Source organism: Xenopus tropicalis, chromosome 3 (genome assembly GCF_000004195.4).
Source record: "Xenopus tropicalis strain Nigerian chromosome 3, UCB_Xtro_10.0, whole genome shotgun sequence".
NCBI classification, from domain to species: Eukaryota; Metazoa; Chordata; class Amphibia; order Anura; family Pipidae; genus Xenopus; species Xenopus tropicalis.
In genome coordinates this window covers 86,382,573-86,395,455 of record NC_030679.2, presented here as the reverse complement: position 1 = coordinate 86,395,455, position 12,883 = coordinate 86,382,573, and the positions used below count along the sequence as shown (strand labels likewise).

At 37.9% G+C, this 12,883-nt stretch overlaps 1 protein-coding gene across 1 annotated transcript in view; it reads right to left on the bottom strand.

Moving 5' to 3' along the window:
• Window positions 1-3,593: 3,593 nt before the first annotated feature.
• lrguk (leucine-rich repeats and guanylate kinase domain containing) overlaps window positions 3,594-12,883 on the bottom strand; it is a 40,920-nt gene continuing 31,630 nt past the window's right edge. The window contains exons 15-20 of the mRNA XM_002931868.5: window positions 11,242-11,352; window positions 9,440-9,576; window positions 9,271-9,359; window positions 7,346-7,480; window positions 5,797-5,972; window positions 3,594-4,661 (exon numbers count right to left, since the gene is read on the bottom strand). Of these exons, the coding sequence (XP_002931914.3) occupies window positions 4,483-4,661; window positions 5,797-5,972; window positions 7,346-7,480; window positions 9,271-9,359; window positions 9,440-9,576; window positions 11,242-11,352 (827 nt within the window). The 3' untranslated portion in view covers window positions 3,594-4,482. The remainder of the gene's footprint in view (window positions 4,662-5,796; window positions 5,973-7,345; window positions 7,481-9,270; window positions 9,360-9,439; window positions 9,577-11,241; window positions 11,353-12,883) is intronic.

The window sequence follows — 12,883 nt, the reverse complement described above, 5'->3', positions numbered from 1 at the left end:
TCTGTCTGCTACATACAATGCTGTTCTAACATCTGTACCCCGGCAGTTTCAGAACTCTTCACACATCCATTCATGCAACTCTAACAAGTAACACCTGTTTGAAGAGTTGCATGATACTTTGGTAATCCTTTCAAAGTAACTCCACAGCATTCACACCTCTGTGAGTTTCAGATGTCACCTTTCTGAAGAGTTACATAGTGCCATTGTGATTGGATTAGTGGAAGAGTATATATGCTGAGGACTTCCCATACCAGTCAGTTGAACTGAAGAAGCTGCTCGGATGAGTAGTGAAACGTCTTCAATGATTACTAAACAAGTCCAGTTGCTTCAAACTCAATTATCTTCTTATCTCCTGTTCTTCTGCATTACAGTACAGTGTGCAGTTCTATTAATGGGTATTTAATACGCTGAAAACATATAAGCTGAATACAGATTGCTTTGAATGCAGCCAATCAGTATGCCTGACCTAACATGAGTGAAACTAGAATTATGAGCACATACCTCAGCTGACATGTTTATTTGGCTCGTACCATAGGTGACTATTGGACTAGTCTCTTCCACGGAGTGAGTGTGGCCTAGCCTAACTGTCCATCAGGCACCTAATAAGACTGTAGATTTACCTAGGAATTGTATTATAACATAATAAGCTATATGTTCATTCATTTGAAGCAGGTTGGAAACATTCATCTTTATCTGTGAAAGTGAATTAAAATGTGATCAAGCAAGCGATATATGCAAGTCATTTTAGATAGAGAACGTGGTTTGCACAGCATGTTTTTAATATCACAGTCCAAACTGTACAACCCATCCCACATTTGAGAAATGGCTCTTTTTTCCATGTAGCTTCAATTACAACTGTGAATATCTTAGTACTTATTTTTACAGACAGTGTTGCATACAGCGTATAATGTGGTGCTGCTAGAGAAAGTCCGGCGTGTCACATAGCTCTGGGTTGGTGGCTCAGCGTGAGGAACCGCTGCTTGTTTCATAGCTGCCAAACATACATTTCAAGTTTGCAAGTACTGAGCAGCTTATGATCCAACTTTTCAAGTCTGTTCAGTATTCCCTTCCCCCTTTAGCATTAGTGCTACAGTCTAATTTGCTTATTTTACTTGCCCATTGTATGTAAACATACATTTTACATAGTTTGACTGATTCTATTGGAAACAGCAGTTAATAGCAATACATATGGGCATAGTATTCATCTTAGTATTTTAAAATGCTTATGTGACAGGTCAGCTATGTATGGATGGATATTGTAATTTATACAGGTAACATTTTATGCTTTACATTACAAGAATGTGCAGTTTGGGGACTAAAACACTTTAATTATTCAGAAGGAAAGTTTAAATGTTATCTTATAGGGACAGGGTCTAAAAGGCTGGGTTGGGACAAGGTGCAAGAAACTGGCAAAAAGGTCTGTGTCTTTTGCCTACAGTGCACTCTTGTGACTCTACCCCTCACTCAGTAATGCCAGGTGAAACGTTTTGGGCCTGTCTGTCCTCTATCCACACCAAAAAGTTAATCTGCTGACATGTTATGGATGGGTGAGTGCACTGGCACATGAGGAAGTGAAAAGAATCCCTGGCCCCATTTTTGGTGCCATGGGCAAGCACTGTAAGTACAGGCATCTCAGCACCTTACATTTCAATTCCTACTCTAGCTTTTGTTTCTGGGTGACACACAAGCTAGGGGTGTTCCATAGGATGCCCACCTGGTGCCCCTTGTCTACTCTGGAAGCAACACTGGCAAATGCAGGCAGAACTGCAGTCAGCATGAGGCAATTGTGCAGCAGGACAAAGTGCTAAAAACAGGGGGACTCTGCACCATTGTTTTGCCCTTGGGGTTGTTAATTGAGGCACTACCTCTCTAGCTTAGGCATCTGGCTGATAATACAACAAGTTAGTGTCGCCAGGCACATTCTCATCAATTGCATGTTGCTGTTGTGCTGAGCATCAGACAAGTGCTGCAGATTTAGCTCACTAGGTTCAAAAATTAGTTTGGAGCCTGACACTTTGCATAAAATCAATTCCAGATTTAAAGTGGAACAAGCACACTGGAACTGTAGGTAGCACTGTGAAAGGTACCTGGTAAGTGATCTGATAAATGTCCCCTTTAACATGAATAGACCCAAAAGTGCAAAAGGAAACAAAGGAATAGCATATAGTCTCTTTTCCAACCCTGTGTTGTTGTTGGCACTGCCTCAGTGATTGGTTAACTATGCTAGTTATACTGTTAAACCAGTTTGCTGTCGGTTACAAATACAAGCTATGTTGTTTGCATTACAGTATTTTCTTAAAAAAATATTCCTATTGGTAGGAAGTGTTCTAAAAATGTGGCACTTTCTTACACCACCCCTCCCCCCCCCCCATGCACTTGTATTGAAATCACTTTGCCTGGCACTGCTGCCTGAAGGAGCTTACCAGATGGCTTTAGTACAAGTCTGTGTGGGGTGGATTTGGGTGCATGGGCTCCATGTTTTTCAGCTACTTGAAAAGCACTGCAATCAAAGCGCCCCAAACTGCCCTGTGAGCCATTAACCCTATGATTTGTGTCAGTACTGACATTTTAATGGCATATACAGAAAGGAGAAAACAGGAAATTTCCTAAACGTGTCAGAAGTCACTCAATATATGCTGTATGTGCTACAGTAATTTGTAACTATATTATCTACTAAACTGATACCAAATTGCTTTTTGTTTTGCTATTTGAATTTATATATTGTCATAAAGGCAAAAAAATATATCAACCTTTTATTAGAGATTTACTGTTTGACATGTATGTTCTGTGTACCTTCTGTTCCTTTATTTTACAAACAAGGGATACATTTGGCTCTTTGTTGTTTCAGTCTACCTCATAAGCTCCGCGTACATAAAACATACACCTCCCTCAATGTGCTGTAACATTTTGTGTAAACAAAACCATGTTGTTTATCCCATTGCAATAAAGTCACTTTTAACAATGTTGTGTTGGGGCTCAAGTTTGCCTTTATTGTACAAAAGCTTGCAAATGGCAATATACAAGATGTTTGCAGGTGTCAGGGGCACTTGAACAGTTATTTGCAAGTTGCCCATTACGTTAGTTGCACCCCAAACAGATGAATTATGGGGGAAATGTTTTATTGTGAGTAAGCATGTCAATTGTGTTGGAAATTGCACTTTGCTTACTGCTGCATGTAACAAACCAACAAAGTAGTTTCATTTGTGATTATTGATAATCTTCTTAATCTCATGTCCTCCACACAGGAAACAGGGTCTAATGTAATCTACTCGGCTGCAGAGACTGAGAAGGTTGTGTCCTTTGGCAATATGCCATTAAAGCAATACCTATATCATCAAACTAATGTAGCTGATATGTCCTAAATGTACTTGCCTCAGTGTTGCCTGCTATCATTAACATAGCTTTTAACAGTGTATTGGCTGTATATAATTTACTTGTGATTATTGCTATACAAATCCCATCATGGCTGATATTAATAAAGCATTTCAGGAGCAGGCACAGCACCTGAGGTTGCAGAGAGGAGTCCCCTGCCATAAAGCACTGACTTGGCCTTATCTGATAATTGCATACACAAATGTAATGTGATCAAGGACTAAATTAATAAAAAGCAAAGCACATGTAACTTTATTCACTCAGTGGTACAGGCATTGAAAAAAATGTGGACTTCTACAGTCACTAAAGCCATTGATACTAATATTTCATCTTAAATACAAAATAGTGCAAGATATGGTCAAGCAAAATATATTGCATAAAAGACTTAAAAATAAGTATTGATAGAAATGCCATATTTTATATTTTGAACTTACTGCACCAGCCTAAAGTTACTATAACATTAATGATTCAGCTATTTAAAGTTAAGCACAGGAGCTCCCCATCTTGAATTTTGTTGAATATTCAGTGCGCTCTGAGCAGCTGTTGAGAAACTAAGTTTAGGGGTCGTTACAGATTATAAAGCAGAAAATGAAGCTGGCCTCTCACAAACACATTCTTCAGAGTGGATTATTACATTTTAATGCTAATTGCACTAGTTTAGTGCTGCTATGTAATGAAAACCTTAATAAATGACTAATGAGCTTTATATTGTGACATTTATATTCTATATATACAGAATATTGTGAGTTGGTCCCTAAGATCAGTAACTGACCGCAGCACAGAGGACATAGTGAATCAGCAGAAAAGAATATGGGGAGCTACTGGGGCATCTTTGGGGGCACAGATCTTCCCTACTAAAGGGCTGTGGTTGCCTTGGGCTGGTACAGAAGCCAAAAACAAAATGTACATTTCCAGCCTATTTAATTAGTTAATTTTTAGTTCTTTAAAATTAAGTGGGGTGAGAGGCAGATAAAGCTTTGCACTAGCACTCATCCATGCAGTTGAACATATTTTTTTTTAATTTGATCAACATTTTTCCATTAGCTTTGATGCTGCGCCATACATTGTTACAAGCCAGCCTGATACAACAGGCAGAACTGTTCTTTGAAATCATGTGGAAGTAGAAGACTTCCTGCGTCCTGAAGGAATAGGGGGCAGAATGGGTTTAGTGTTGGAGCCTGGACGACTTGTATGAGCTGGGGGCCTGGCCGATGATTTGGCTGTTTGTGTGTCAGAGTGATCAGAAGGCAGCCGAGGTGTCTCAGGGGTATTTCCATTCTCACAATGATCTATATGATGAAGATGGTTGAAAAAACAGTTTAACAAGAGTACAGTGAAGGAAAAATGTGATTCTGAGAGCTGCTTGCTGTATATGTTGCTTTTCATAATAGCAGAATAATTCCTTAATAAAGGGGCAGTTTACCTTAAAATGAACATTTAGTAATCTGTAATTGACAATTTGCAATAAGTTTATTTTAGCATTTTTCTGCAGCTTTTTGGTTGTTAGGGTCCCACTTACAACAGTAACCAGAGAGCAGTTTGAGTTACTAACTGGAAGACCAGGAATTGTAGTAGGTTTGAATAAAAATATAAAAATAATTTTAAAAAATCCAATCACAGAATGAATCTACTTTCTTTTATGAGCCTAGGGACAGTTTAACTCTATGGATACAATCTGGATAAAGTGAATAGCCTTTTATATACAATACATGTTCTTGTTAGTACTGTACATAAAATCACACAAATAGTTACACTTGATAACTAGTAAACAAATTGATATTACTCCATGTTTGTTCCTTGTGAGGTAGATAATTATACTGCCAATATACATCCCCCATCCTCATCCCCTTGCTCTAAAACTTCCTTCCTTGTGCCATCAAATGCACATCAGGAATATTACTAACAATCAGTCTAAAGCTAATGCCAGACGAGGCGTAGGGCGGATATTTTTGGCAAGCGCGAAATCGATTGCTAAAAATTCCGCCCTACGCCTCCTACATGTGCTTGCACTCGAATGAATGAGATACGCTCGGGTGCAGGCACATGTAGCCGATATACACATAAAAACGCGAGATAGTGCAAAGTCTCGCGTGTTTTTATGCGTATATCAGCTACATGTGCCTGCACCCGAGCGTATCTCATTCATTCGGGTGCAGGCACATGTAGGAGGCGTAGGGCAGAATTTTCAGCAAGCGCTTTTCCGCTTGCCGAAAATATCCTACACCTCGTCTGACATTAGCCTTAGATACATAATTTGAGGCTTATCAGATTGACTGTAACCCTACTGAAGCAAAGTACTGTTCTTACCCAGCTAAACTGCACTTGGATATCTTGGAAACACGGCCAATCACAATTTATAACACACGTAAGACCATTTTTCCGCATAGTACACATATGACCTGAGTTCCATAGCAGACAAATTACCTGATATATTGTCGGATCCTTGCTTAATGCCTGATAGATCTAGTGGTTCTATTCTGTCTTCTGGAGGAGAGTGGATAGTAATGACAGGAGTTGGCTGGGAGGAAGATCTTCTTGCAGAAAAGGCTCCAGCGGAGGAGAGTAGTGAGAGTCCAGAGCTAGGCCGAGAATCTCTGGAACTGTAAATCCAAACGTATTAACATACAGGTATCGGACCCCTTATCCGGAAACCCGTTATCCAGAAAGCTCTGAATTACGGAATGCCCGTCTCCCATAGACTCCATTTTAATCAAATAATTCAGAATTTTAAAACTGATTTCCTTTTTCTATGTAGAAATAAAACAGAACCTTTTAATTGATTCCAACTAAGATATAATTAATCCTTATTGGGTGCAAAACAATCCTATTGGGTTTAATTAATGTTTTATTGATTTTTTAGTAGACTTGAGGTACTGAGATCCAAATTACGGAAAGACCCCTTATCCAGAATACCCTTGGTCCCAAGCATTCTGGATAATGGGTCCCATACCTGTATTTAGTTGCCGTTATATAGATCAACATAATTCTGAGTGCACTGTAAACATTATCAAGGTTAACTAACCTCTCATCTGATATCTTTATAATAAAATCTGCTCAATATCAATGACACCTAGCACAAGTCAAAGGGAGGAATTCACAAAAATGTCAGTAAAGGTAAATGTCATAAATATGTTGTATAAAAAGGCTGCATTTGTGCTAACTTATTCACAGGCCAATTTTCTGTCATTTTTAAAAAATGTTGTTAAAAAGTGCCCATGGCTATTTTTGTGTTGTATTTATGACCTTTCTAAGAGGTAGTCATGCCCGCGATATCTTTACAACTTTTGTTACGCAAAAATGTCTCTGCCATAATGAAAATGTTGGGCAATAATGTTAATAAGTTAATTTGGCTTTAGTCTGTATAGAGACACCTTGTTGGCACACTAATGATATTTTCACAGTCTTCGAGTAATCAATGATTTTTTAAAATTGGTGGCATTACGACAAATCCATAAAACTAAGAAACCTTTGTTGAGTGCACTCACCAACACTTTTGTTTATGTCCCCCAAAGTGTTCTTGTGAGTCAGAATGCGCTGTTAGAGCAATCATATTAAGGATACAACTGACAAACTGGACAAATTATGACCCAACATTGGTTCAGACTTACAGTAGCTGTAAAGAAATACTATCCAGGGTCACACAGACATTTAAGTCACCAAGTGTGACCCTTCTGTAAGGGGACAGGCTACAGAAGTCAATTAAAGGACAGCGCTTAGGTGGAAGGGTCCTAGTCAAGAGCTGTCAGGAAATAAGGCCTGAGACAAAAGCCAATACCAACCATGCAATAGTACAGAGGAAATTCTGTCACTGTCAGGTTGGTTATTGGTTGTTTTTGTATATTAATCTGTATGTTCAAAGTATACACCTATTTATTGTACAGCACTGCAGCATATGATGGTGCTTTATGAATACATTATAATTAATTTCCTATAGGAAAGCCATAGCTGTGCTTATGTACCATTCTGACTGTACCTGGTATCAGTACTTGCTGGAGGAAAACTGCGCTCAGCAGTGACATTACTTCCACTTGGTAGCATTGATGAACAAGATGTAGGGTCTAATAGGCGACGGTGTGTGCCAACAGTTGCTGGAGCAGTGACAGGGCCTCTAAAAATATATTTTGAAAAAACAATAAAAAAAAATAAGACAAGGGTTTGGTCACTAGGGGAAAAGGCCCCTAAAATATTCACCCAATGAAACCGAGTTAATATATAACGGATATAAAAAGCTTAACTTTATGTGGGGTTAATCAGAGGCACTTTAAATGATGGCAGGTGTATGCTGACTCCTATTTAACATGATTTTGAATGTGATTGCTTAATTCTGAACACAGCTACATCCCCAGTTAGAAGAGGGTGTGCATACTTATGCAACCACATTATTTTAGTTTTTTTGGTTTTCTTCCCTCCACCTAAAAGATTTCAGTTTGTTTTTCAGTTGAGTGGTACAGTTTGTAGGTCACATTAAAGGTGGGAAACGTTCTGAAATGATTTATCTTTGTCTCATTGTACAGCACAATGTGGTGGGTGTGTAGACTTTTTATATCCACTGTACTTCTGACCTAATAATATCATGGACAGTCTGGACAATCTTAAGTATAGATTCCATACCTGCCTGGAATCCTTAAAGCAGAATCAAGCAACAAGTATTCTTTGATAGCTGAAACCTCGTAAAAAAAAGTTCTGACATTCCCCTAACAGATTCTGCTTAAAGAGGCATGTGTTGAAAGTACTTTTGTATGTTGTTTAAATCATGAAAAAATAGTTATTCCTAAACAGTGTAGTTGTAAACGAATGCTACTCCATGTTTGGTCCTTGTGGGGTAGATAAATAAATTACCAATATACAACCTAGGTAGGTACAACCTACTTTGTCCCATTGTTGTGCCTGTTTTGTTAGCAGGAGTCCAATATGCAGAGGATGTATCTGTTCACTGGTAATCTAATTATCTACCTTGGAAGGACCAAACATGCCCCTTTTTTTTTGTGCATACCTGCTTAAACAGGTTAATGGAAGCAGACAGCAACTACTACTGATGACCACTGATTTCTTGGAATCTGGCAGCATGATTCTATCTGATCGTGTTATAGCACAGAATATGAGGACTTCAATCCCAGAGTTAATGTTTGGGGAAACCAAGTACTACTAAATTAAATCTGTGGCAGAAGTCTTGTCCTAACAGTAGACAGAGTAGCTCTCCTTGGCTATCTAGTAAAATGGGTAGTTAATTTAACTTTAATTATGTTACAGAATGGCTGATTTTATTGCTTAGCTTTCATACACAGGCCCACTCCTATTCTTATTTCAATTTCCCTTTTAAAACTAATGCTTAATTGGTAGGGTAAATTGGACCCTAGCAACTAGACAGCTGTTAAAATTCCAAACTGAAGAACTGCTGAACATGAAAGCTAAACACTTATAAAAACACAAAAAAAAAAAAAAAATGAGAAGCAATAGTAAATTGTCTCAGAATATCATCATACTGCATAACACCAAAAGTTAATTTAATGGTGAACACCCCTTTAAGGTGTTGATACGGGATAGAGGATCTGTGTTCAGTCTATAAAAAGTGCTTCTTGCTCTTTGGCATACACTTATTTGTTAATGCCCCTCCAGCCACAGGTCAGGCCACAAATATTCCATTAATGTATCCTTTCCAGTGATGGCTCTTTAAATGGAAGGCCACTCTTTTCATAGAATGATGAATACAATAAATTCTTCTTAGTAGAGGAGTAGAAGTATTCCTCTTTCTTCTTGCAAAGGTATTCAATTTTCTTATTTTATTGGATAACAAATCCTATACTAATTTGTGTTTTGTGTGATATTTTATTTCAAAGGCTGGCAAGTGTAATAGTAATGTGCCCATAATGCTTAATGTGATTAATAATGTACCAGTACCTCTGAAACAGTTGGGTGTAGGTGCCTGGGCTCTTCCCTGCTAAAGCCTGTCGTGCTGCCTGTTGACGCCTCTGTACGGAAGCTTCTTCCTGAAAACAAACCAGAAATCCAGCAAGCCAGCTTAAAAAATATGAGGAAAAATGTTGAAAAAAACACAGGAACTCCTTACCACAGGGCTTTTCTGTAAGAACAGCTTTGCTGATGCTCTGCTGGAGTAGTTTCTGGTGGCAGAATCAAGAAGGTCATTGGAGGGTTCAGGCTGTGTGGGTTTAGCTGGCAATGATCCAGTTGATGATTTTCCTGAATCTTATTCAATGAAGCACAAGAGACATGAGTAAAGGTACAATGGGGAAGGACACCCGGACAATATTGGACACTGTATTTTACTATATAAAGTACTCAGCATTTCTTGATATTCTGCTGTACATCTGGCAATAAAATAGTGCACATAGTAGATATTGCATAGATATGATATAGCAGTAATATATTACCACTCAAACTGGTTTGGTTAATGTTGGTTTGTTGTTTAAAATGATCTGCTATCAGGTTTTATTCTTATCTATGAAAGCAGAAATTATGCAAAGCATAAAAGAGTTCATTAAGGCAAAAGGTAGAAACAGTTTCTCAAGTGCTTAACTGCCCAATACTGTTATGGAGTTATGGGGTGGATACAGGGAGGTAGTCCTTATAGGATGTCAGATAGATAGTGTCCATAAATAGTGCTGTAAATTATAAAACAGTACATACCTCAAATATGTCAGTAAAATATGTCACTGAGAGCTTATGGGAACCCAGTGGGCATGGCTGGCATTGCATTAAAAACATATATATTTTTTTAACAACATAAGAGCTGTGAATGTGGATTTCCTTAAATGCGACTGCACCCAGGCCCAGTGCTTCTGATACTTGACCAGCATTCTTTTACAATATGTATGCTTTGGCATTTAATAGGTTCAGTCATCTCTATATAATAAATGTCTTCAATAGCTACACCTATGCATTCCAATATGAAACAACCTACCTCTGTTAAAATCTAATAACAAAGTATGGGTTTGTGTTAATTAAATGTGCATTACTGAATGCATCCTCAGAATCCTTAAGGGTGAAGGAGACCACGTAACTATGTGGATGGTCATTATACTTGCATCATCATAAGGTTGTTGCTTCTTAAACAATTAAATCATTAGGATTTCTGCTAGAAGGCAGTTTTTCCATTAAAGATGAGCTAGGCAGTTTTTCCATTAAAGATGAGCTCAGAGTTTGTGCTAGTATGATTACATGTGATCTCTACAAGGCACTATGTGCATTGCAGCTGGTACAAATCTGAAGCCTCCCCTGAGTCTCATTATAAGGTTAGAGCTTCTCTATGTCGCTTAACTTTGCAGCAATAGAGGCAGGAACTAAGCATATTAACAGATCAATTGAATGTGAATAAAATCCCACAGGCTATGATGGTTTATTCATGTCCAACAATGCACAAATACATGTTACCTAGAATGGCTGTTGTGTCATTATTAGACTCACCTGAGATGGGTATATAAAGCATGTTTAAATATCCAGGTTGATATTTTAAGGATAATTACTTTTGATTAAACATATTAACAACGGAGATGGTTATCCAATAGAAATAAGAGTGAGACAACTACAATAAAAATAATACTGAAAACTCCTGAACAGCTGAAAAGCTGAAGTAGTGCCTAGGGCATTATATAGTAGGTAATTAGGTTATTACAGAGAAGGTAGATACAGAGTAGGTAATTGCAGAGAAAAGATGGGGATGAAGTCAGAGAGAAAAGTATTTTCTTTGGTAGGGATAACACCCAAAAGAGTAGAGAGTGAGCAACTGATATCCCATTATTGTTCATAAAGTTATTTTAGAAACTGAGTGCGACATTTCATTGGACTTGGTCTGAGCAGAAGTGCAAAATCTAACATATTGATCACTGCAAGAGTTCATAACAAATAACTTACCTGTTCCTGATTTGGTACCGCCAACAGTTTGACTTGACTGGGCAGGATCAGTTAGACCCAAGTATTCCTTAACAAGTAATCTTAGTGAGGAGTAAGCTTCATCTAAGTCATCTGCAGAAAGGCATGAGGATGATCAGTTAGCTATTGTACTACACCCCACCGTGCTTATTTCTATTTATTTGCCATCAGTCTTTTTAATTAAATACCAAAACTTGAATTAGGTTGTGGTGAGGCATAATTATTCTGAAACATGCTTCTGGAAGTTTCTTCACATTTATCTACTACTTCCTCAGTATTGCAAGGACAGGACAGAAAGAATCCAGGTCTGCTGGAACTTGAAGGGCATGGTAATATATATGTATGTTTTATTTAGCTTTTGGGAAGTCCTATCAAATGCCATGCAGTTTACATGATTATGATTCATTATTATATCTGAAATGTGTTATTGTCATATTTTTAAAGCCCTGACAGCTCCCAATGCATTCAATATAAAACCAGTTGTGTAATGGCAAGCTCACTGTGGAATAGTATAGAGATTGTAAACTGTGAACTGGCAAGGAGCAGCCACAGTTCTGTGGGATAAAACTGCCTAAACACTACTAGGAGTCACTGTAACTAATAACCCCTATAAATCATTAGTTCTGTAGCTATAATCTGCCATTCATTCTATCTTTCTACATAACTATGTTCATAACTATACTTTGCGCCAAAATCATCTTAATCTTTCCTAAAATTAAATTCCTTGAACTATACCAGGATTTTGGGGTGAACTGGACACTTTACAGTAAGAAGTTACAGAGGACACTGAAAAGGTTTGGAAGGGGCATTAAGATAAAGTATCACTTTTATCACAAAAAAGTAGCCCCTAAAATGCAGCATAATCATTATATAAATATATTCCATGTAAGTACAAATGTTTGAGTGCTGAACTTCTCATATCTTCTGCAAAGATTCTCAAACTGTGGAGTTGGCCCTTCTAGGGTGGTTTAAGGCTGTGGCAAAGGAGCTCAGCCTGAAGGCCGACTACAGTGATATTTCTTGAAGTGACATTAGAGGTGAAACTAGATAGCTTAGATATTCTTGAAACTGTGACTGAATGACTGCTACATCAATAATTTCCCATATTTCTAACCTTTAATGAGGAAGGGTGGGGGCCTGACAAAGGCTTGGACCTCCAAGGGGGTCTTTAAAAAAAAAAAAAAAAAAATCTGACAACTGCTGAATAATAACATGTAAAGTGTTCCCTTCTTTGACATATTAGCTTGATAATAGTGATGAGTGCATCTGTCCAGTTTTGCTTCTGTGCAACATTAGCAAAACCTCATCACTACTTAGTAACTATTACAGTCATATCTGCTGCCCTAAAGACTATCTTCACCACAACTTATTATTCTATGTCATGGTCATTATATCAAATTATCGTAAAATCAAATCATGAAATTACATACATACATACATACCTCAGTATAAAATCATTTTATAGCTATCCTGATACACCTAAGAACACGACTTTCCAAGTGGGGACATGGGTAAAGTATAAGTATTTCCTATAGCCCCCAGAAGAAAAGTAACACTCCAGGGAATACACCCAGCAGCGCAGGATATTTGATAAAAATATTTTTCTGCAGAGCCCATTAGCTTA